The 26216-nt window shown below is 43.3% G+C and overlaps 1 protein-coding gene across 1 annotated transcript in view; it reads left to right on the top strand.

Moving 5' to 3' along the window:
- The first annotated feature begins 8830 nt into the window (after nucleotides 1–8830).
- The window catches only part of LOC124551261 (4-hydroxyphenylpyruvate dioxygenase), a 137355-nt gene continuing 119969 nt past the window's right edge, over nucleotides 8831–26216 (top strand). Inside the window, exon 1 of the mRNA XM_047126457.1 lies at nucleotides 8831–8948. Within this exon, the coding sequence (XP_046982413.1) occupies nucleotides 8946–8948 (3 nt within the window). The 5' untranslated portion in view covers nucleotides 8831–8945. The remainder of the gene's footprint in view (nucleotides 8949–26216) is intronic.

The following is a 26216-nucleotide window of genomic DNA, read 5'->3' as shown; positions in this document are numbered from 1 at the left end:
ACAAAATAGAGGAATTCAACATAGCTATCACTTGTGTAATACGTTCGGTGCCCCCGCCGCCCTTCTGGCGTGGTAGCTAGGGGAACGGCAGGTGTCCGATGCCACGCCTAGCGTGTTCTGACTGTCGCCGACGTCTAGTCTACAGTATGTTTTGTTTACTGTGAGGGTCGGATTTGCGTCAGCCCGTGCCTAGGCACTCCGCAGTGAACGTCAGCTGCTCTTGGTTTATCTTTCTTAGCGAAACTTGTGCAGGTCCATTTGTTTTCAGTTTACCGGTTTTACCTCTAAAGTAAATACTTTTGACCTAATTACACGCACATTTTATTTTTATATAAATATCCCAAAACAGGGGTGGACGTAAGAGGAAATTATTTTCTGTTGGAGGTAAATTTTATGTGTAACTACGCTGCCGGCCGAAGTGGCCGTGCGGTTACAGGCGCTGCAGTCTGGAACCGCAAGACCGCTACGGTCGCAGGTTCGAATCCTGCCTCGGGCATGGATGTCTGTGATGTCCTTAGGTTAGTTAGGTTTAACTAGTTCTAAGTTCTAGGGGACTAATGACCTCAGCAGTTGAGTCCCATAGTGCTCAGAGCCATTTTTTTGTAACTACGCTGAAAATAAACTACTGGCCATTAAAATTGCGCCGGCCCGAGTGGCCGTGCGGTTCTAGGCGCTACAGTCTGAAACCGAGCGACCACTACGGTGTCAGGTTCGAATTCTGCTTTGGGCATTGATGCGTGTGATGTCCTTAGGTTAGCTAGGTTTAATTAGTTTTAAGCACTAGGCGACTGATGACCTCAGAAGTTAAATCGCATAGTGCTCAGAGCCATTAAAATTGCTACACCAAGAAGAAATGCAGATGATAAACGGGTATTCATTGGACAAATATATTATACTAGAACTGACATGTGATTGCATTTTCACGCAATTTGGGTGCATAGATCCTGAGAAATCAGTACCCAGAACAACTACCTCTGGCCGCAATAACGACCTCGATACGCATGGGCATTGAGTCAAACAGAGCTTGGATGGCATGTACAGGTACAGCTGCCCATGCAGCATCAACACGATACCACAGTTTATCAAGAATAGTGACTGGCGTATTGTGACGAGCCAGTTGCTCGGCCACCATCGAGCATACGTCTTCAATTGGTGAGAGATTTGGAGAATGTGCTGGCCAGGGCAGCAGTCGAACATTTTCTGTATCCAGAAAGGCGTGTACAGGACCTGCAACATGCAGTCGTGCATTATCCTGCTGAATTGTAGGACTTCGCAGCGATCGAATTAAGGGTAGTGCCACGGGTCGTAACACATCTGAAATGTAACGTCCACTGTTCAAAGTGTCGTCAATGTGAACAAGAGGTGACCGAGACGTGTAACCAAAGGCACCCCATACCATCACGCCGGGTGATACGCCAGTAAGGCGATGACGAATACACGCTTCGAATGTGCGTTCACCGCGATGTCGCCAAACATGGATGCGACCTTCATGATGCTGTAAACATAACCTGGATTCATCCGAAAAAAAATGACGTTTTGCCATTCGTGCACCCAGGTTCGTCGTTGAGTACACCATCTTAGACGCCCCTGTCTGTGATGCAGCGTCAAGGGTAACCGCAGCCATGGTCTCCGAGCTGATAGTCCATGCTGCTGCAAACATCGTCGAACTGTTCGTGCAGATGATTGTTGTCTTGAAAACGTCCCCATCTGTTGACTCAGGGATCGAGACGTGGCTGCACGATCCGTTACAGCCATGCGGATAAGATGCCTGTCATCTCGTCTACTAGTGATACGAGGCCGTTGGGATCCAGCACGGCGTTCTGTATTACCCTCCCGAACCCACCGATTCCATATGCTGCTAACAGTCATTGGATCTCGACCAAAATGAGCAGCAATGTCGCGATACGGTAAACCGCAATCGCGATAGGCTAAAATCCGACCTTTATCAAAGTCGGGAACGTGATGGTACGCATTTCTCCTCCTTACACAAGGCATCACAACAACGCTTCACCAGGCAACGCCGGTCAACTGCTGTTTGTGTATGAGAAATCGGTTGGAAACTCCTCAAGTCAGCACGTTGTAGGTGTCGCCACCGGCGCCAACCTTGTGTGAATGCTCTGAAAAGCTAATCATTTGCGTATCACAGCATCTTCTTCCTGGCGGTTAAATTTCGCCTCTGTAGCACGCCATCTTCGTGGTGTAGCAAATTTAATGGCCAGTAGTGTAATTATTTTGTAGATAAACAGCTATACATTTTTAACAAATGCACATTCCTGCACATGGTACGCATGCAGAATGGTAGAAAGATATAGCGCCAGCTAAATCGCAGCTGACGTTCACTACAGAGCGCCCAGGCACGGACTGACGCAAATCCGACCTACACAGTAAACAAAACATAAACTAGGAGGTATCGATAGTCAGAACACGCTAGGCGTGGCATCGGCCGCCTGTTGTTCACCAAGATACCACGTCTGGCGTGGAGGGGGCAAGGAACGAGTCAATACGTTATCTATGGTTTCGCTGAACAAAGAGAGATATTTTGTTTTTACCACAAGTTTTTCATTTCTTTTACATTGTAAACTTACCAGTCTCGCGGAAACCTTGATGCTACTACCTCACACACCCGGGTGTCACGACACCCAGTTTGGAAATCTGTGATATAGACAGAATGGGAACTGGCCCACGGAAATCGAAACTGCAGGTCCCTCAGTACACACAAGAACTTCACGTTTCAATATGGTTTACCAAGCTCACATTTTCAGCAAAATGTTACCTTGTTTTACAGAACAAGTGCACAGAGAAATGCTGTTCATAATTCTCGTCGTAATCTCACATATAGAAACCCACGCTGTAGTCGTACAACACGCTCTTTCCTTCTCAGTGCAGTGCAGGACTGCCATGTTTCTACCACCCCATAACACACACAAGAAGCGAACACCTCGGAAGCCAGAACAAGGGAGCCGTCTTTGTTCGGCTTCAAAGTAAAGGGCCACGCTGTCTACGCAGCTGCCTTCAGTCTCATTGGCTGGGCCCCACTTGCCCCAAAGACCTTAGTTAAGACAAAGCAGTGTAGCAAAAACAGTATGACTACGCAAATAATTGACTAGTGCGCACAGATAACACAGTAAAAGACTGCTCGTGAATAATAAAAAAAATGGCTCTGAGCACCATGGGACTTAACATCTTAGGTCATCGGTCCCCTAGACTTCGAACTACTTAAACATAACTAACCTAAGGACATCACGCACATCCGTGCCCGAAACGAGATTCGAACCTGCGACCGTAGCAGGAGCGTGGTTCCAGACTGAAGCGTCTAGAACCACTCGGCCACTGCGGCCGGCCGTGAATAACAGGCGCATAAAACATGACACATGGAAATTATCAATAATAACAGACAATTATCAAGAAACAGAAAGCACTGAAAAAAGTAAGATGGGGCATTTCAAAGACTTAACAATCCTTCATCAAAACACAGAAGCAATAAAGAATAAAATACAGAAAACTAGCCGGCCATGGTGGCCGAGCGGTTCTAGGCGCTACAGTCTGGACCGCACGACCGCTACGATCGCAGGTTCGAATCCTGCCTCGGGCATGGATGTGTGTGATGTCCTCAGGTTAGTTAGGTTTACGTAGTTCTAAGGGACTGATGACCTCAGAAGTTAAATCCATGCTCAGAGCCATTTGAACCATTTGAACAGAAAACTAAAGGTGAGCACAGTAGTTTGTACTAGTATCACTCAGCACTGGTGTAGAGACACAAAAAACCTAACATGTAGCATTATCGGCGTATGAAATGAAAGACTCTTACTATAGAACTACTTCAAAGTATGATGGATCATGTTTTTAGATTAGAAAAGGAACACGTTTTAAATCAAGGTAAGCCTTTAGTACTGTAAGTGAAGCCCCACACTTTGAAATATCAGCTATTGAATTTAGAGGATTTTACATCAGTAAGAAATCACTTCTTGTGTATCGATCATCCGGTGGTGGTGTGGAAACTGTTTTGAATAAACTAATATAATAGACGAAATCTCAACTACGGAAGTCAACATACTTTTGTGTGGAGACGTACACTGAACTGACAAAAGGCTAGGGATATCTGCTAATAACGTGTATCCGGCCTCTGTGGCCGAGCGGTTCTAGGCGGTTCAGTCCGGAAGCACGCGACTGCTACTGTCGCAGGTTCGAATCCTGCCTCGGGCATGGATGTGTGTGATGTCCTTAGGTTAGTTAGGTTTAAGTAGTTCTAAGTTCTAGGGGACTGATAACCTCAGATGTTAAGTCCTATAGTGCTCAGAGGCACCATAATAACGTGTCTGAACTTATTTTGCCCAGCGCATTGCAGCGACTCGACGTTACATGGACTCAACAAGTCGTTGGAAGTCCCCTGCTGAAATACTGAACTGTGCTATCTCTATAGCCGTCCATAATTTCGAAAAAGTTGGAGCAGAATTTTCTACACGAACTGACGTCTCCATTGTGTCCCATAAATGTTCGATGAGATTCGTATCGTGCGATCTGGATGGCCAAATCATTCGCTCAAATTTTACAAAATACTGTGATGTAGCGCACTGTCATCCATAAAACGTCCATCGTGATTTGGGAACATGAGGTTCACGAATGACTTCAGACCGTCTCCAAGTAGCCGAAAATAACCATTTCCAGTCAATGATCGGTTCAGATGGACCAGTGGACCCAGTCCATTCCACGTACACACAACCCATACCATTAATGAGCCACCACCGGCTTGCACAGTGCCTTATTGACAGGTTGGGTCCATGTATTCGCGGGGTCTGTGCCACACTCGAACCCTACCATCAGCTCTTACCGACTGAAGTCGGGACTCATCTGACCAGGCCACGGTTTTTCAGTCGTCTAGGCTTCAAACGATATGATCACGAGCCCAGGACAGGTGCTGCAGGCTTCAGTTTGGAACCGCGTGACCGCTACGGTCGCAGGTTCGAATCCTACCTCGGGCATGGATGTGTGTGATGTCCCTAGGTTAGTTAGGTGTAAGTAGTTCTAAGTTCTAGGGGACTGATGACCTGAGTAGTTAAGTCCCATAGTGCTCAGAGCCATTTGAACCATTTTGAACCAGGCGCTGCAGGTGATGTTGTGTTGTTAGCAAAAACACTTGCGTCGGTCGGCTGCTGCCATAGCCCACTAACGCCAATTTTGGCCGCAGTGTCCTAATGGGTTCGTTCGACGTACGTCCCGTATTGATTTCTGCGATTATTTCACGCATCGTTGCTTGTCTGTTAGCACTGACAACTCTACGCAAACTCCGCTGATCTCGGTCGGTAAGACCGTCGGCCACTGCATTGTCCGTGGTGAGAGGTATTGCCTGAAATTTGTAATCTCTGCAGTCTCTTGACACTGTGGATTCTGAATTTGAATTCTGAAACGAATTCCGAAATGAAATGTCCTATGCGTCTAGCTCTAACTACCATTCTGCGTTCAAAGTCTGTTAAATCTCGTAGTGCGCTTATAATCATATCGGAAACCTTTTCACACAAATCAGCTGAGTACAAATGATAGCTGCGCCAATGCACTGCTCTTTTATACCTCGTGTACGCGTTACTGCCGCCATCTGTATATGTGCATGACGCTATCCCACGACATTTGTCACCTCAGGATAAACGTAAACACAAATATTACAAATGAAACTAGCAGCGTCCTCAAAATATCCTCCAGAGATTTGTTATGCTCGTCAAATTAAACAAGTGTAACTACAATCATTCCATCAGTAATCGACCGTGTTGCTAAAAATATAGACGTGCAAGAATGTAATGGAGCTGTAAAAATCTTTGACTCTCATTCCATTTCTGCCAAATAATAACAGTACAACTAGTTGTGGAAAAAATCCGTAAGCTACAATCCTGAAAAGACATTTATCAGAAATAAAAATGCAAGTCTTTCAAGAGAGCTAGCAAACCAAAGTTGGGGTGAAGTGTACGTAGAAAATGTGGAATTCTCCAAGTTCTCAACATTAAGTAAACTGAACTTTGAAAAGACGGTTCCGAAATCGTGCTCACCAATAACAATGTCTCACAAAATCAAATGGATAACAGCAATTATTATCAAGTCCTATCAATTCCTTGAGTACCTAACTTTCATGAAAGATCGTCATAATGAGCCATAGTTCTTTAATGTCTCTCATAGCTACAAAAAGATTTATAGAATGTGGCTTACTGCTGCAAAAATCCATGTAATTACAAAACAATGTACAGTGCAGAGAATAAAAGCAAAGCAGTCTGGGATATGATTAAGTAGGAAACAGGGAGAGAAAAGGAAGAGCGTAATAACACACTCATAAGAGAGGAGGATAAAGTAAAAAGTGATCCAAACCACGTAGCAGAGTACGTGAATCAGTATTTTTCAAGTATTGCAGAAAAACCACAAATTAAATTTGCCAGAAACACATATAACATCTGTAAGTCAGTAAAACCGCGCGAAACATAAAAAGAAAAAGACAGTAGGCCTAGATGGAGTAACAATATACGAGGGTCACTCCAAAAGAAATGCATACAATTTCTTTTAAAATCCATCTTTTATTCTACATGTTTGAAAGTTTTACAGTGTGTAGATACATCCTTTAGGAACAATATTTTCATTTCTCCACTTAATTTCCATCCCTCTCAACTGCCTTACGCCATCTTGGAACCAGCGCCTGTATACCCGCACGGTAAAATTCTGGACCAACCTGCTGGAGGCACTGTTTGACAGCGTGCACAAGGGAGTCATCATCTTCGAACCTTGCTCCACGAAGAGAGTCTTTCAGTTTCCCAAAGAGATGATAGTCACATGGAGCCAGGTCGGGACTGTAAGGCGGGTGTTTCAGTGTTGACCATCCGAGTTTTGTGATCGCTTCCATGGTTTTTTGACTGTCATGTGGCTGTGCATTGTCGTGCAACAGCAAAACATCCTGCTTTTGCCGATGTGGTCGAACACGACTCAGTCTAGCTTGAAGTTTCTTCAGTGTCGTCACATATGCATCAAAATTTATGGTGTTTCCACTTGGCATGATGTCCACAAGCAAGAGTCCTTCGGAATCGAAAAACACCGTAGCCGTAACTTTTCCAGCAGAAGGTGTGGTTTTGAATTTTTTTTCTTGGGTGAATTTGCATGATGCCACTCCATTGATTGCATCTTCGTCTCTGGTGAAAAATGATGGAGCCATGTTTCATCACCTGTCACAATTCTTCCAAGAAATCCATCTCCACCATTTTCGTCCTCTTCCAAAAGTTCGCTGCATACCGTTTTTCTTGTTTCTTTGTGAGCCACTTGCAACATCCTGGGAACCCACCTGGCAGAAACCTTTTTTAACGTCAACACTTTCAGTATTCTGCAAACACTTCCAACGTAGCGTGACGATTCGTTCACTGTGAAGCGTCTGTCAGCAGTCACCAATTCCTTAACTCTCTGCACATTGTCTGGAGTGTGTGCAGTACGAGGCCTGCCGCTGCGAGGACAATCCTCAATATTGCTGTGCCCGCTTTCATCACGTAACCTGCTTGCCCACCGACTAACTGTACTGCGATTGACAACAGCATCTCCATACACCTTTTTCAACCTCTTGTGGATGTTTCCCACTGTCTCGTTCTCACAGCACAGGAATTCTATGACAACACGCTGCTTCTGAGGAACGTCAAGTGTAGCAGCCATCTTCAAGACATGCTTTGATGCCCGGCCGCTCACGGGAACAGGTTGAACTAAGATTGAAAACAAGCAGGAAGGATGTATCTACACTCTGTAAAACCTTCACACATGCAGAATGAAAACTGTATTTTTATAAAAATAGTGTGGATTTCTTTTGGAGTGACCCTCGTATGTGCTGAAACAACGAATAGACAGTATACTAGCTCCTTTGACAAACACAGTATATAAGTCCTTTACATTAGGGAAATCTCCAGAGTATTTAAAACAGGCAAGATGTGTGCCTCAGCTAAAGAAAGTTAATTCAGAAGACATTGAGAAACCACCCAGGAGACTTCCACCGACTCAGCATGGGCTATTACATCGTTGCTCCCTTTCAAATGCAGACAACGAACTACAGCACAATACTCCAGTTTATCAGTGGGTTGCCCCTTTTAGTTTTGGTTGCCCTAGCCGAGTGCCACGGGACTGCGACGGGGGGATTTCAGAGTGTACCAGAACTACAGCCATGTACATACATACAAATAAACAAAGTATTACGTAACTTTATTATATTCGAGGTGAGGATTGAAACTTCGTGACTACCTCCGGTATGTTACGGTATTGAACTGGGGACCTAGAAACGATGGAGAGGCTTCGTCCCCGCCGTAGCCTCAGTGGTACACAACCCCACAGCAGGCTACAGCAGTCCACTCACCCCTCCGCCGCCCCACGCCGAACCCAGGGTTATTGTGCGGTTTGGCCCCCAGTAGACCCCCTGGGAACATCTCACACCACACGAGTGTAACCCCAATGTTTGGGTGGTAGAGCAATTATGATGTACGCATACATGGAGAAAGTGTTTGCGCAGCAATCGCCGACATAGCGTAACTGATGCGGAATAAAGGAAACCAGCCCGCATTCGCCGAGGCAGATGGAAAACCGCCTTAAAAACCATCCACAGACTGGCCGGCACACCGGACCTCGACACTAATCCGCCGGGCGGATTCTTGCCGGGGACCGGCGCGCCTTCCCGCCCGGAAACTACCTCTGGTACTTGAGGATAAACAATGACGTGACATGGCTCCTTAACGAGAGTCAACAAGCAGAGTTTTCTCGGCTGCTGCGAGACGCGCACCACCTGTTGACGCGTTCCGCGGGTCACCTGGGCGACCTCGGCAGCCAGCACGCTGGCCAATGGCGAGCGGAGAAGCCGGCGAGCCTCCAGTCCGGGCGCCGCCGTTAAAAGATCGCCCGGCCACACCCCAATCAAAACACGACGCTCTGCAGCCAGCCGAGCAACGCCGATCATGGTGAGTCCTCGCGCCGCCTCCTGTTACCGCATTGCCCACCTCACTTTTCGCACGGACTAGTATTTCAAGGCAGGCACCAGTAGTCGCACGCGATCGTCTTAAAGTACGTATACCAGATCTGCACAGACGCACTGCGAGCCACATTACAGTGCGAGGTGGAGGATACTTCGTATGGATCCTATCCTATCCTGTTGTATTAGCGTATGGAGCGAGCGAGAACTGATCGTCTATACGCCTGAGGTGGAGGATACTTCGTATGGATCCTATCCTATCCTGTTGTATTAGCGTATGGAGCGAGCGAGAACTGATCGTCTATACGCCTCTCACTTAACCCTCGTTACTCCTACGCGAGATTCACTATTGCGGCAGCAAAAATATCGCACAGTTTTCTAATTTAAGCAACCGGTTTTCTCAAGAACATCGTCGCCATTGTTATACATCTGCATGACTGCTCCGCAACTACCAGTGGGTCATCAAATCACTTCCATACTATTTATCTATCATTCCGGTCTCGAACAGCGCGAGAATAAAATAAAAAAAATAAAAAAAAAAATAAAAAAAAAACCACGAAAACTTAAATCTTTCCGTGCGAGCTCCCAGTTCTCTTATTTTATTGCAATGATCATTTCTCTCAGTGTAGGTGGGCGTCAACATAATATTTTCGCATCCGGAGGAGGATGTTGGTGACTGAAATTTTATGAAAAGATCTCGCCGAAACGAAAAACGCACTCGCGTATCATATTCGTGATACTCTCTCCCGTATTTCGCGATAATACAAAACAAACTGTCCTTTTCTGAACTTTTTTGATGTCTGTCCTCTCTGGTAGTGATCCTATACCACACAGCAATAATCTAGCATACGACGGACAAGTGGATTTGTTGCATCTTTTAAGTGTTGTGCCAATAAAACGAAGTCTCTGATTCGTCTTACGCACATCATTATCTCTGTGATCGTTCCAATTTAAATAGTTTGTAACCTCAACCCTAGGCTTTTATCTGAACTGACAGCATTTAGATTTGTGCAATTTATCGTGTAATCTAAACGTAACGAATTCCTCTTAATTTCATGTAGATGGCCTCCCACTGTTCATTATTTAAGGTCAATTACCATTATTCGCACCATGCAGGTATCATGTCTAAATGATATTGCAATTTGTTTTCATCTTCCGAAGACTTAACTAGACGGGAAATAACAGCATCATCTGTGAACTATTTAAGAGGGCTGTTCAGACTGTCTCCTAAATCATTTATATAGATTACGAACAACAGATGGTCTATAACACTTCCTTGGGGAACGCCAGGTATCACCTGTTTTTTACTCTATGACTTTCCGTCAGTTAATGCGAACTGTCACCTTTCTGACAGAAAATCACTAATCCAGTCGCACAACTGAGACGACACTCCATAGCCGGCCGAAGTGGCCGTGCGGTTAAAGGCGCTGCAGTCTGGAACCGCAAGACCGCTACGGTCGCAGGTTCGAATCCTGCCTCGGGCATGGATGTTTGTGTTGTCCTTAGGTTAGTTAGGTTTAACTAGTTCTAGGGGACTAATGACCTCAGCAGTTGAGTCCCATAGTGCTCAGACCCATTTTTTTTTTTTTTTTTTTGACACTCCACAGGCACGCCATTTGATTAGAAGCCGTTTGTGAGAACGGTATCTAAGGCCTTCTGGAGATCTAGAATTAATTTGATATCCACCGTCGATAATACTCATTACTTCATAAGAAGTTGTGTTCCACACGAGCTATATTTTATGAATCTCCGCTGACTATGTGTTAATAATCGTTTTCTTCGTCGTAACTCAAAATGCTAAATCTTCCAAATTCATTCTTTTATCGTGTTCCATAGATTCCATCACAGAGCAGAACCCTTAGGGATGTAGAACGAGTTAAAGCATAACTTACATTAGCATGAGAAAAAGACACCATAGAAATTTTATCTGTATACTGTATTAAAAACAATAACCTATTACTATAACGCTTAGTGCTATTCGCACTTACCTATGGATCTGCATAAATTAAAGTTTTCCCTCCCCCCACCGTCTCCTTCTGTCTATACGTGAAGGATAATCTTAGTAACTACTGTAAGGATTTTGATACGGCTTTTCACTAATAGCTAGACTGATTCACGAGGATGGTTTCTGCACATAATCAGTTACTGCTACGCCAGACAAGTCGTCCAAACGTACATACTTAGCGCTACCCGTGCGAAGTCGAAATGTCTATCTAAATTTAATCCAGTAAATTAGAAACAAAGCTGATAGTTCGAAAGGCCTGTTGCACTCTCAGTTTTACCACCCGCTGCTGTTTACCTGCTATTAGAAGCTAAATATTTACTAGATTACAAGAGTCTTTCAATTAATAGTTGTGATGTAGCTTTAATACAAATAGTGCTACTGATTCTAGGTAACTAAGTACCATACGAACTGAGAACATGAATGAAGAAACTGTTGCAAGCGTTGATAATTTCGACCTCTGAATATTTCACAAATCATTTACTGGAACTTAAGAGACATTTATAGGGGCTATTGATGCTTAAGTTAGTGAATAAAGAGTTCTTAGACCCATCCCACAACCTCATATACATGAACTTCAATCAAAACTGAAAGAGAAACTAAAGGCACCTTCGTCACAACTATACAGTGTATATCATTAATGTTTTTCCTTGGAGGCATAGTTCTTTTTTTTTTTTTAACGTGTCTAGGGACACTATTATTGCAAGCTCTAGGTTATCCACAAAAGAATTGTTTAAAATTGGATTGTTTTGCGCTCCTGATAGAAAAAATGATCGTCGGCATATTATTGACGTCTAAAGCATATTTTTAATTTCCCCATGTTGTTTTAAGAGACTAATTTTTCACATTTTCCAAGCCGGCCGCGGTGGTCTAGCGGTTCTAGGCGCGCAGTCCGGAACCGCGCGACTGCTACGGTCGCAGGTTCGAATCCTGCCTCGGGCATGGATGTGTGTGATGTCTTTAGGTTAGTTAGGTTTAGGTAGTTCTAAGTTCTAGGGGACTGATGACCACAGTAGTTAAGTCCCATAGTGCTCAGAGCCATTTCACATTTTCCAATCAATTCTTATCTCGCTATTAAAGGTTCTTGAAATTCCATGACTTTAAGACAAAAAAAAAAAAAACACTCACCACGAGGAAATTTTGCGAATGCGACGGAAATCGGTAGTTTTGATGTTCATGTATAGACAAACAAATGATTACAATTTCAGAAAAATTGGATCATTTACTCAAGATAAAGAGCTGCACAAACAGAGCAAGTCAATAACGTGTTGCCATCCGCTGTGGCCGAGCGGTTCTAGGCGCTTCAGTCCGGAACCGCGCTGCTGCTACGGACGTAGGTTCGAATCCTGCCTCGGGCATGGATGTGTGTGATGTCCTTACGTTAGCCAGGTTTAAGTAGTTCTAAATCTAAGGGACTAATGTTAAGTCCCATAGTGCTTAGAGCCATTTGAACCATTCAATGAAGTGTCGGTCCATCTCTGACGCGTACAGAAGCAGCTGTTCGTGTTGGAATTGAAAGACATTGTTGGATGTCCTCCTGACGGACAATGTGCCAAATTATGTTCAACTGACGTGTTGGATCGTCAAAATCGAGAGCTGCTTGGAGGGCCCTACCCATGATGTTCCAAATATACTGTTGGGGAGAGATGCGGCGACCTTGCTGACCAAGATGAGGTTTGGCAAGCACGGAGGCAAGCAATAGAAACTTCCACCATGTGCGGGCAGGCATTATCTTGCTGAAATTTAAGCGCAAAATGGCTTGCCGTCAAGGACAAGATAACTGGACGTAGAATGTCATCGACGTATTGTTGCGCTGTAAGAGCGCCGCAGATGACAACCAAAGCGGTCCTGCTGTGAAAAGAAATAGCGTCCCAGACCATCAGTCCTGACTGCGGGCGACAGTCAGATTGCTAACCCACCACTGTCGTGGGCATCCCCAGACTTGTTTTCGGCCTCGAATCTGATTGAGTGGAGTAGAATTGTTTACAGTGATGAGCTCACTCTTGGAAATGAGCCCCGATGACCAGTGAAGACATATCTGGAGACGCCTCGGACAGTGGTGGAATACCAAACTATCACCCACCATTCGGTCCGACAACCAGGGATGATGATCTGGGATGCCATTTCTTTTCATAGTAGAACACCTGTCGTTATCCGCGGAACGTTTACAGCACAGCGGTACGTCGAGGATATTCCGTGCCCCGTTTTGTTGCCCTTCACGGCAAGCCATACTCGGATAGGTTTCAGCACACGACGAAAGTTTGTAGTGCTTGTCTTCGTGCTTGCTGAACTCTACCTTGCCAGCAAGTCACCAGATCTCTCTCCAATTGAGTACATTTGGAGCATTATGGGTAGGACCTTCCAACCAGCTCAGGATATTCACAATTTGAAGCGCCAATTGGACAGAATTTGGCACTATATCCCTCTGGAGGACATCCAAACAACTCTATCAAACCGAATAACCGCTTGCGACGCGTTATTAACTTGCTCAATTTGTGAATCTCTTTCTCTTGAATAAATCATCCAATTTTTCTGAAATTGTAATCATCAGTACATGTACATCACATCAGCCGGTTTCCGTCGTATTCGGATAATTCCTTCGAGGTTCGCCTTCTTTTTGTCTTAGAGTGTACTTCGTTGTTTTTATGATTTTGTTTGCATTTTGATGTACCGTTTGCAGTTTGATTTAACAGTGTATTCATAAGTGACAGTTTATGTTCTAATAACGTTTAGAATGGCAAAGCATTTAAGAGAAGGGACGTGGAATTATTAAACGGTAGGTTGGCTACCTATACGACACACTTTTGTAATACGCCAACCTGATTGTTTGCTCTGCGGTATGATAGTTATATAATGAGCTCGTCTTATTGCGTACAAAGCGCTTTGTCTGAACTGTTTTATCGACATAACTAGTCAGCCTCCTTCGTACCGGTGCTAAAAACTAATGTTAACGGTTTTGTTATGTATTCGCAAACTGTAAGCGGTGTGTACATGCTTCAACAGTTTAACAGCGTTTGCTAAATGGGGACGTGAGATTCCGCTGTAGTTGAGTCTACCTGCAAGAAATTATATTTTAAATTTGGACGATGTTTAACAATTATTTCCTGCTTCGCATCTGCTTGTCTGTACTGTCCGCCTGGATGGGCTGTGACATTGGGGATCTTACAGCGCTTTAATTGCTAAGAACTCCAAGTAATTTGAAGTGGAATTCTCATTAATGATTTTTAATGCATGTGTATATTAAGTTTGTGGTTGCTAACGCTGTACAAATCTGACTGTACACCAGCTCTCATTACGTATGCAGGCGGTTCTCAGCTTACTTTCGTATCCTTGTTTATTGACAGAGCGTAGCGCAAAGCTGTCAACGCCTCAAGGAGATCGAGCGTTACGTAACTTTTGGTCTCAGGGCGTTCTGTTTACACAGAACTTAATTCTCTTTCTCAAGTTTACGACGACACTGTGGAGTCTCCTTAATGTACGTCCTCTAAATCAAATTCATCTCTGTCACAGGATAAATTATTTTCCTGCTTTATCATCCTCAGTTGAAGCTTACAGATTTAATGAAACTAGCACTTCAGTGTAAGTTTTTTTTTTAATTTTTCTGTTCCTATATGCTTCACGCCTCTCTGCTTCCATGCTTGACGGCGATCATGAACCATGTGTACCATGGTCCTATCTCACTAGCAGCTTTTATCTCGTTTTGCCTTGCGCTGCATCTTTCTACGCCATGCTTTCTGATTCCGGTTCTCTCTTCTCCAAGAGTCTATCTATCACTTGAGCCTTGGCCCGCAGTTATGCAGGGTCAGCCATCATTAATCGTATTTGGCATGTTAATGTGTAAGGGGTGGTCGGGTGCCCTTCCGGCCGCCGCCGCCACCCCGTACCCCCCCCCCCCCCCCCCCCCCCCCCCCCCCGCCGGGACGGAAATAGTGTACCCCAACTGTCTGCGTCGAGTGGAATCCATGGAATGGTGCGAATGTGTTCAAATGCCTGCGAGCTGTGTAACTGAGGCGGAACATGGGGACCAGCCCGGTATTCACCTAGTGGGATGTGGAAAAACGCCTAAAAACCACATCCAGGCTGGCCGGCACATCGGCCCTCGTCGTTAATCCGCCAGGCGGATTCGATCCAGGGCCGGCGCGCCTACTCCAGGAAGCAGCGCGTTAGCGCTCTCGGCTACCCTAGCGGATTCTTCTGCCAGAATACCGCTCCTTATTAAATAATCCCTCGTCCTCTATAAATCGGCAGAATTTTCCCTACAGAGCTATGTCCCCCTGAGGTCGCATTATTCTCTAGCCTTGTTCATACCAAATCAGTACGCTTACCATTCTCACAATTTATTGATCGCATATTCTCAGCTTCTCTCCCTATTTCCTAATTGTGCTCCAACTTTATGACAGCTGCAGTATTACAATATACAGAACAGCGAAATAGACTGGATTTACAAAATGGCTCTGAGCACTATGCGACTTAACTTCTGAGGTCATCAGTCGCCTAGAACTTAGAACTACTTAAACCTAACTAACCTAAGAACATCACACACATCCATGCCCGAGGCAGGATTCGAACCTGCGACCGTAGCGGTCGCTCGGTTCTAGACTGCAGCGCCTAGAACCGCACGGTCACTCCGGCCGGCGAGTGGATTTACTTTGGTCTAAACATTCTCTCCACAATGTTTTCTTAACATTATTTTCTTCAACGAAACTATTAGATATTTAAATCATTAGTTTTTCACTACTTCATTGATTCAGTTTCGATTGTTCCTGTATTACCTTCGTTTACTGATAGTTCCTTAAACCTTCTATTTGTTTCTAAAATATTCAGTCTGACTTTTATTTAATCCTGTGTCAAATATTCCTATTTATTGATCGTGCTCTTATTAAATTGCAATCCTTTCCAATTTTTTTGTCTTTATCTCTTATTACCTTTTCCGAGATGAGGCAAAAAAGAATTTAGAATGTTCCAAAAATTCTCTGTGACGCTAGTGCATTGTTTTGGGTTTATCTGATACGATTCCCTTTTTCTAAATCCTCGACGCCAGTTTTGTAAAGGCCTCATCGCTACTGCTGTGGAGGCCGAGTTGCCACTGTTGTTCGCCGGCCGCGGTGGCCGAGCGGTTCTAGTCGCTTCAGTCCAGAACCGTGTTGCTGCTACGGTCGCAGGTTCGAATCCTGCCTCGGGCATGGATGTGTGTGATGTCCTTAGGTTAGTTAGGTTTAAGTAGTTCTAAGTCTAGGGGACTGATGACCTCAGATGTTAAGTCCCATAGTCCTTAGAGTCATTTGAACTATTGGAGCGACTGTTGTTACGGTAGCCCAAGTTAGTGAGTTCGTGAAACGGCTTCTGGTGCAGTACACCGCTAAGACAATTTCTCGCTGTCACTATTACACAGCTATGTCCCAGAGTCAGGAAAGAGGATAGGACAACGAAGTTCTACAACACTCCAACAAATTAGTAACAAAGTCACACAAATGAGTTAAAAAAGTTTACTTATCTTTGTGACTTGTCGAATAATGAAATTTGCAACACTATACGTGATATACCACAAAAAAGGCCCTCAATGGCTAAGTGCAAATAATCGTAGGTAAACGTCACAGTACATAAAAAATGCAATTTACAACAACTGTCTGTTCACTTCTAAGAGTTCACTAAACCACGTTCTCTGTCTAAGTCAGCGCTAGACGATGATCTATAACCAAGTGGACGAGAGCTGCTCTTCTGTCTTCCGAGTAGGCTTCCGTGCGTTGTCATCCAGTCATCGGCGGATTGTAATCGGCCGGCAATTCGCCGAGGCGAAGTCGACATCTTCATCCTCTACGCTGCCCGAGGCGCTGGTGGAACCCGCGCAATTCTCCATGGCACTGGCACCAACCGGCTCGCATCTTTGCGCCTGTGGTGCTTTTGCCCTGGCTGTGTCTTTTCCGGACGACACAGCACCCTCAATGTTTAACTTTCCCCTGGCCGATTTTGATGTCTACAGTAATTCATCAGCCCTTTCAATATTTTATTTAACCCCATCCCCCACCTGCTCCGTATCATTTGGACTCTACAAACTAAATCGTTTCCTCAACACAGTCTGCGTAGATTTCACTCGGACTGTTTTGTTATTGTTGTTGTTGTTGTGGTTCCCAGTTCGAAGATGGTTCGATGCAGCTCTCTATTCTACTCTATCCTGTACAACCCTCTTCATGTCTGAATAACTACTGTAACCTATAGCTTTCTGAATTTGCTTGCCGGCCGAAGTGGCCGAGCGGTTAAAGGCGCTACAGTCTGGAACCGCACGACCGCGACGGTCGCAGGTTCGAATCCTGCCTCGGGCATGGATGTGTGTGATGTCCTTAGGTTGGTTAGGTTTAAGTAGTTCTAAGTTCTAGGGGACTTATGACCACAGCAGTTGAGTCCCATAGTGCTCAGAGCCATTTGAACCATTTTTTGAATTTGCTTACTGTCTTACTGCTGGCTCATTCTACGATTTTTACCCCACGCACTTCCCTCCGCTATTAAACTGGTGATCCATTGATGTCACTGAATGTGTCCTATCAAATAATCCAATCTTCTAGTCAGGTTGTGCCACAAATTTCTATTTTCTCTAATTTTATTCATTATCTCCTCATTAGTTACGTGACATACCAATCAAACCTTCTAATACCAATTATATACACTGAAGCGCCAAAGAAACAGGTATAGGCATGCACATTCAAATACAAAGATATGTAAACAGGCAGAATACTGCGCTGCGGTCGGTGACGCCTATGTAAGACAAGTGTCTGGCGCAGTTGTTAGATCCGTTACTGCTGCTACAATGACAGGTTTTCGAGATTTACGTGAGTTTGAACGTGGTGTTATAGTCGGCGCACGAGCGATGGGACACAGCATCTCCGAGCTAGCGGTGAAGTGGGAATTTTCCCGTACGACCAATTCAGTGTACGTGTACTGTGAACATCAAGAATCCGGTAAAACATCAAATCTCCGACATCGCTGCGGCCGGAAAAAGATCCTGCAAGAACGAGATCAAAAGACGGAAGAGAATCGTTCACCGTGAAAGAAGTGAAACTCTTCCGTAAATTGGTGCAGATTTCAGTGTTGGGACATCAACAAGTGTCAGCGTGCAAAAAATTCAACGAAAGATCATCGTGTGGGCTTTCTGAACCCATTCGTGTACCCTTGACGATTGAACGACACAAAGCTTTCCTCTTCGACTGGATCCGTCAACACCGGCGTTAGACTGTTGATGACTGGAAACATGTTGCCTGGTCGGACGAGTCTCGTTTCAAAGTGTATCGAGCGGATGGGCGTGTACGGGTATGGAGATAACCTCATGAATCCATGGACCCTGCATGTCAGCAGGGGACTGTTCAAGTCTCGCTTCAAATTGTATCGAGCGGATGGACGTGTACGGGTATGGAGACAATCTCATGAATCTATGGACCCTACATGTCAGCAGGGGACTGCTCAAGCTGTTGGAGGCGTTTGCAGTTGCAGTGATATGGGACCCCTGTCTAGATACGACTCTGACAGGTGACACGTACGTAAACATCCCGTCTGATCACCCGCATCAATTCACATCCATTGTGCATTCCGACGGACTTTGGCAATTCCAGCAGGACATTGAGACACCCCACACGTCCAGAATTGCTACAGAGTGGCTCCAGGAACATTCTTCTGAGTTTAAACACTTCCGCTGGCCACTAAACTCTTCAGACATGACCATTATTGAGCATATCTGGGATGCCTTACAACGTGCTGTTCAGAAGAGATCTCCGCCCCCTCGTGCTCTAACGGATCTATGGACAGCGCTGCAGGATTCATGGTATCAATTCCCTCCAGCACTACTTCAGGGATTAGTCAAGTCCATGCCACGTCGTGTTGTGGCACTTGTGCGTGCTCGCGGGGGCCCTACACGATGCTAGGCAGGTGTACCAGTTTCTTTGGCTCTTCAGTGTAGATTATACAAAAGCAGTAAGACAGGCTAACAACAAAATCCAATAAATTCATTGTCTTTAAAAATAATGGAAGATTAGGGCCTTACATCCCGTCGACGACGATTTTATTAGAGGAATAATGGGGTAGGAAATCGGCTGTGTCGTATTTAAAGTAACCACCCAGGCATTCACCTTAGTCGATACAGAAAAACGCGGAAAAATAAATGTGGATGTGTAGATGGAATTTGGCACGGACTTCAATACGAGATGCCTTTAATAGGTTCCACAACGAAACATTGTCTCGAAATTTGGTAGAAAATCCGAAGAAATTCTGGTCGTATGTTAAGTACACAAGCAGCAAGACGCAGTCAATACCTTCGCTGCGCAGTGCCGATGGTACTGTTACCGACGACTGTGCCGCTAAAGCGGAGTTATTGAACGCAGTTTTCCGAAATTCCTTCACCAGGGAAGACGAATGGAATATTCCAGAATTTGAAACACGAACAGCTGCTAGCATGATTTTCTTAGAAGTAGATACCTTAGGGGTCGCGAAACAACTCAAATCGCTTGATACGGGCAAGTCTTCAGGTCCAGATTGTATACCGATTACGTTCCTTTCAGAGTACGCTGATACAATAGCTCCCTACTTAGCAATCATATACAACCGCTCGCTCACAGATAGATCTGTACCTACAGATTGGAAAATTGCGCAGGTCGCACCAGTGTTTAAGAAGGGTAGTAGGAGTAATCCATCGAACTACAGACTCTAGTATGATAAAAAAAAATTATTATTATTACTATTAAATATATTTCAATTCTTTCAATTTAGATCGGTATTTCATACTAGAATGTCGTGTTCCCAGTTTGGCACAGCTTTGCCACAGGACACACGAAAGCGGTCGAAGACGTCCGTCTTCTGGTCGGCTCCTGATCGTTGTCAGAAGGAGACTAGTTTTTGAATACGCAAGGATTTCTACTACTTGGAAAAAAACAACCCGGATTTCTTTACGTAATCAGTATGAATTTTATAATTACCTAAGGGACCTTTAACAATGAATAGTAAAAAAAATGCATTTGCAAATGAAATCATTCATAAATGGGGCAGCTATGAGTTGTATAGATGACAAGGAGCGGCCTTCTGTCTACGACCAGGATGCCGCAGTATTCTCTGCTGTAGTAAAGGCTGTTTGACATTTACAAAAATAATATGGCATGGAGGATAAAAAAGTATAAAGGAAAAAGAACAGAATAAGAAGTCTGGTAAACACTAAATATATTCAACAATTCTCACTACCAAATTAGGGCTTATTTATAAACAATACAACTTACATAATTACTTTTCTAACAGTATGGTGCGATCAGATTTCAGCCTGTCCTGTGCTGTCTCCTTGGTTCACGTTTTTGTCACAAATTATAGTCACTACTTTTCTCCTTTCGTTGAAGATAATTCTTGCACTGTTCAACACCTCCGATAACAATAACTTGCTGAATTACAGTCTCGAACATAAATTACTTTAATGTTATTAATTAATAATGTTGTCTGCACGCTGGCAAGACCGCTCACTTTTTTAGCTTAAAGTCGACCTCCTTTACGCTTTCACACCACAAGCAGAAGTACATTAAAATCTGAAGATCTACAAACGTTTTCTACCGTCATCTTTTATTTAGATCGAAGCGGAACGACAGTTCAGCTTCTGTTAAAATGTTTCTTTGACTGCGCAATCGATGTATTAGCGTCCGCGCTAGATGCGCATCTTTACAGTTACGTAAATTATACAAAACAAATGTCTTTCAAAGAATACTCAAAGCTTTCGTAGTACGGAAATACCAATAATATTACATCGCTTCCCGCGTGAGGAGTAATGAGTCTGAAAGATCGTTACGACTCACGCGCAGTCGTAATATTATTGGATTCACGTACTTAGTGAATGAAGTATTTAAGGATGTCTCCTTGTAGGGAGCAAAACAGACATAACATAAGGCACATAGAATTATATGCGTTTCATACTAAGTCGTCAAAGCTACTCACAGTTGCTTGATCATTAACAAACTTGGTTGTGGCATGATGTCATCATAAGTGTTCAAGGATTTAACATAGGTTCTCAAGAATTACTCTCATTCAGTCAATTGAAACACTGAAATACTAACATAGATACAAGTACAAATTAAATACACATACAGATACAAAATACATAAATATTGACAATAAGAAAAAAATCTATTACAGTATTGGTGCATTTCCGCCAATTGTGAACAGAACATAAAACTTTTATCAGTCTTTCTCGTAGCGACGTCACTCTTCACTTTGTAGTTGGGAGTATTTCCCATGAACTCGGGTGATTTTCACAGGGGAATTCTTTCATCACCTGTCACTTTTCACTGCACTAAAACTGGGGATCACCTTTTCACATTCTGGTGGAAAAACACTGGGAATTTCACTATGTGAAGGGGAAGTGATATTTCTTGACTCGACGATCCACCGGGTCATGTCGGGAATCAGGAAAGTTGATGACTGGTTCAATGACGAATGAGTCAGTTTGGTGGCTGTCTTAATCTCATTCCAATTCATGTTTCAGCACATGAAAATACAGAAAAAAAATCTGTATTAGGACTTGCTCATTAACTAGCATCTTAATCTAAGGGAATATAGAGTAAGAATTTAAGACAATAAAAATTACTACATAGACTATGTACATATACATTATATATTATTCATATTTTGTGTCTAGGTTTTATGTTCTTTCGTTAGCAAATATTAGCAAAACACGTTTCATCTGGTACAGGTCTTTCTTAAGCAATGTATTTAGCAATATTGCCGTAGCAATTTTTATAGTTAAGGAAAAGTCATCATTAGTGTCCTTTAAATGTAAATATAGTAAAATCGTGCGTAGTTTATCAACGTTTTATTATTTTTATGTCCATTTTCATCTCAAATCTGGAGCACGCTTGCGCCCGTTATGGAGAGGAATGCTTATTGTTGAGTACGGGCCGGCGAGCAGTCATTGAATGTTGCCACAGTGCTTCACAGTCACGTTCCTGCACGAGGCAGATAGTTCTGTGGCTGCCAACCTTTCTTTTAACTTGTGCATTTTGTTGAATCGTGGGTACTGGAGCAGCTCGTCAAGGCGACATGGTCAACCTGGACGGTAAATTGACTGCACCAGCGACGAAGAACAGTCATCGATGAAAATGACTACTGTCTCCTATTGCAGTAAGTACAATAGCTTGTCTATCCTTTGACTGATAGTCACTGTATCGTCGTTGCAACGTGAGAATACTTGTAATGCTACTTCACACGCGGCACATCACTCGTGTCCATAAGTTTATTACAGTTCTGATTCACACAAGAGATAACTAGTTTCTCGTGCCCATACATGTGTCAAATTACTATTTTACACACGTGTCCATCATTTTGTCACAGAGTCACACGCAGCAATCCATACGTGTCCATATAGGTCTCTCTATACCACAGAGTAGCACAGGTAATGCTAAAATTACTTATCATGAAAGGATCATTTACAAAATACACATAGTTTTTTTTTTTTTAATTACTGTCCAAGACCTAACGAAAAACGTGTTTGCTATTCTGAATGGTGCTTCTGAAGCACGTTAGATTTTATATATATTTTAAATCTGATTCTTTTCCTTTTCTTATTGTTCTATAACAGCCCCCTTTTTTTTCATTTATTCGGTTACATCAATAATCAGTAAATATACCCACTTTGGCGTGCCGAACAGTTCACGTTCAAAACTTCATCTAACAGAAATCGGGAAAATTATTCCTATCTCCTAGGATGCTTTTGCTCACGGCAAATCAGATTTACATCACGTTTCGATAAGTAACTGCAGATACGCATTAACCAACGAGCCACGATCGTCAATACACACAATATACACACGTCAAGTCTTTTGAACCAATTTCCAAATTTCTTCCCCTACCGGATAGGGTAGAAAGGTAAGAACGCTAAAGAAGAAAACTACAATAGGATAGTGCAAGGAAATGAAAGATACGAAGATAGATAATATGTGAAATAATCAGTTGAGCAAATTCATTCTTCGGCTCCACCGTTTTTAATGTCATCCACGTGGCATAACTTGACTTCAGTATTAAAATTTCGCACAAATCCGTTTCCAAAGCATCTTCAAATATATCTCAACATCACGGCATGCGGACATAGCAGAAGAATATAAGCAGATTATCTCAGTCCTCAACTAGGTGTCTTAATATCGAAGGTTTCTGTATAATACTCGTGACATAGGAATAGTCTCTCTAAGTTTCTCCAATACAGGACCTAATTCTTATTATAAATGCAAATTTCTTAACTGGTTGACTCATAGTAACAAATAAATTAAGGTTGCTCTCCAGTTGCGAGTACCATTATTCATTTCTTTGTACATTAACTATATGTTGCTGCTTATACTCGGTGTAATCTACAGATTACAATGTATCAGTTTTGCATCGTACATGGTTCTAGCGACTTAAAATATCAATCCTTTGAAGGCTTAACTTAGGTTAATACTTCACATATACGGACATTCTGGTCTGAATGAGGGATTTAAAGAAAACCTTTACTACTTGGTAAAAAGGAGATTTGCCATAACTTAAAACTAAAGCAGCAGGTGGCACTTTGGCACATCCCTTACTCAATCCAACGACTGCAGTCTTTTATTGCTCAAGAAACTTAAAACTACCTTAAAACTAAAGCAAATCTTATTTTCCAAATACGTAGAGTACCTTCTTCAATCACTTCATATCTTTCAAGCTCCATCATTACTTCATGACCACTTCACTCAAATGATTACGTCACCTGCAGAATACATGTACATGCTGTTGATTCACTTACTTTCTAAACAGATCACACTCTTGTTTCAAGTTGCAGCTTAACATAATAAATGATTTTTTTTTTAATGTTTTTCATGGTACTTCTTCAGGTCTACATGGTGGTAAAGTCCTTTTATTCGTCCACTAACTGGATCTGCCAACACGTAACAACCAATATGTGGCTTCCTGACTATAACAAACGGTCCTTCGTATAAGTGTTGCCACTTACGATTTTTACGTAAGATGAGAGATGGTTTGAAGTGTGTCCTCAGAAGAACACGCTCGTTCAGGCGATACGACAGAACTTTATTGACATGCTTGTCAAATGCCTTTTTTCTTAAATTGGCATGAGTTGTGAGAGAGATCAGGGCTTGTCTTAACTTATTATCTAGGTTGACTTCTGGACCTTCTATCTTGGGAATGGGATCAGTCCATTCATTGCTTTCCCTTTGCCTTGAGATTAATTCTGAAGGTGTGAAATCGGTCAAAGTGTGCTTTTAGTTTTCCGTATATTCATTAGATTGAATTTCGCTCACAATTACTTTTGAAGTACCGGGCGGTACGCTCGGTACGAGGTTTGCTTCCGTATTCCACCTAAGTTGCGAGCTATTTGCCGGAATTTCAGTCGAGATGGTGTGTGTTGGCGGGTTTGCTCGGGCATAATAGATGCGAGAATTTTGAGGTTCATGATTGTGACTTTGATAGTTGGTAAAAGGCGGAGGACTATTCCTAAAGTTTGGAGCATACTGTTGTTTGTATTGCTTGGAAGGATCTGGAGGATTTCTCCCTTGAGAACGGTGCTGGAATGTAGGCTGGTTACCATACTGCTGCTGACTGTTGGTGTTAAGCCAACGTCCTTTTCCATTGAAATTATTATTATAGCGATCATTGTAATTAACTGGTGAATTACCGTATTGCTGTTGTGTTGTCTGGTATATGGGGTGGTACCTATTTTGATCCTGGAATTTATGTTTCTGCTTCCCGTTACGGCAATAGTAGTTGTTATTATCGCACGGAACGTCGTGTCCTTTACTGTTGTTGGGTTGGTATGACATACCTGAGTCTGCGCCTACACCGTGCGGCTGTGTAGTGTGCGGGCCAAGATTACAATTACTCCGCGCACTAGCACGCACGTCTTCTTGAATCATGTCAAGGTTGTCAAGTACTGACAGAAAAGCCTCCGTGTCGTCGTCACTGACATTTACTAACTTCTCCCTGATTGATACCGGTAGCTTTGACTTAAGAATCATAATTACGTCCTTCGGGGAAATGGGCGTATCCCAATATTGTATTTTTCGCAGGTATTTCTCGAAGTACCTACGGAGACCAGCACTTCTCGTATTAAATGGTTCAGCATTATATACCTCCTTTCTAAGGCGTTGTTGTATGCCTGAACTCCAGAATTTGTTCAGAAATTGCTTTTCGAAGTCAGCGTAATTATTACATCTGTCAATTACTTCTGTTCCCCGGACAGAACCCTCTCCTTGAATGTAACCTACTATAAAGCGCATACGTTGCTTGTCATCCCAGCTCTCAGGAAAAACACCATTAAATGACTTCAGAAAAACCATTGGGTGGATGTTGCGTTTCCCTGGCAGAAAAGGCTGGAATACGCGGTGCTTGAGAACGCTTTCTTCTTTCATGAGCTCGACAAGAGTTACTTGATCATTCTGGTTGCGTACGAAGTGGAGAGAATTCTACACGAGACACGGGATTATTATTGTATTCCTGTTCTGAAGAAAGCAAGTGTGAATGCTCACTTCTATTGTCATTAGGAAAATCATTGACTTGTCGTTTCAACTGCTCGATTTCCTCAGTGAGGTGTCGTTTCCACTCGGGAAGATCTCGGTGAAAAACTCTACGAATCTCTCCTAATTCAGTGAGAATCGTATCTCCTGATGTACCTGGAGCAGCTAAAACTTCAACTGTGGCTGACTTAACGGCTTCTTTTAAGTCGTGTTGAACCTTGTTTGCTATGTACTGTTCCTTAGTCTCGACCCATTCTACAAATTCTTTTCCTATCGTGGAACGTACGTTGGCTGCAGCATCATTCACCCTCTTTTCAATGTTTATTTCGGATAGCGCCTGTGTCAGGTCATTGACCTGGCCTTGCAGAGTGACGACATTGTCTGCAAGCTTGTTTACTTTAGCTCCGACCTCAGCGGACTTTTTTGAAACTTCTGTTGTAACTGCCTGGCAACTTTCGATTTGTACTTTGATGTCTTTGTGCACGTTACCTACTGTGCTCTCACATGCATCTACCTTCTGCAGAATACCTTCTATCCTTTCATTAACTTTAGTACTTAATTCCGAAATATATTCCACCGTGACTGTCCTAATTCTTGCCTCTAAGTTGGCATCAATATTATCTAACCTATTTTTCATTGTACCAATCATGGTATTCAGGTCAAACCATTTTCGCTCTGTCTCCCGTTCCTTTTCCCTTTCTTTTTGTTCCCTTTCTTGTCTATCTCGTTGTTTTTGTAATTTATAAGCTTCCCTTTCCCGTTT

The sequence above is a fragment of the Schistocerca americana genome, chromosome 1 (genome assembly GCF_021461395.2).
Source record: "Schistocerca americana isolate TAMUIC-IGC-003095 chromosome 1, iqSchAmer2.1, whole genome shotgun sequence".
NCBI classification, from domain to species: domain Eukaryota; kingdom Metazoa; phylum Arthropoda; class Insecta; order Orthoptera; family Acrididae; genus Schistocerca; species Schistocerca americana.
Note: the sequence above shows the minus strand (reverse complement) of the source record. Positions and strands in the feature narration are given on the sequence as shown.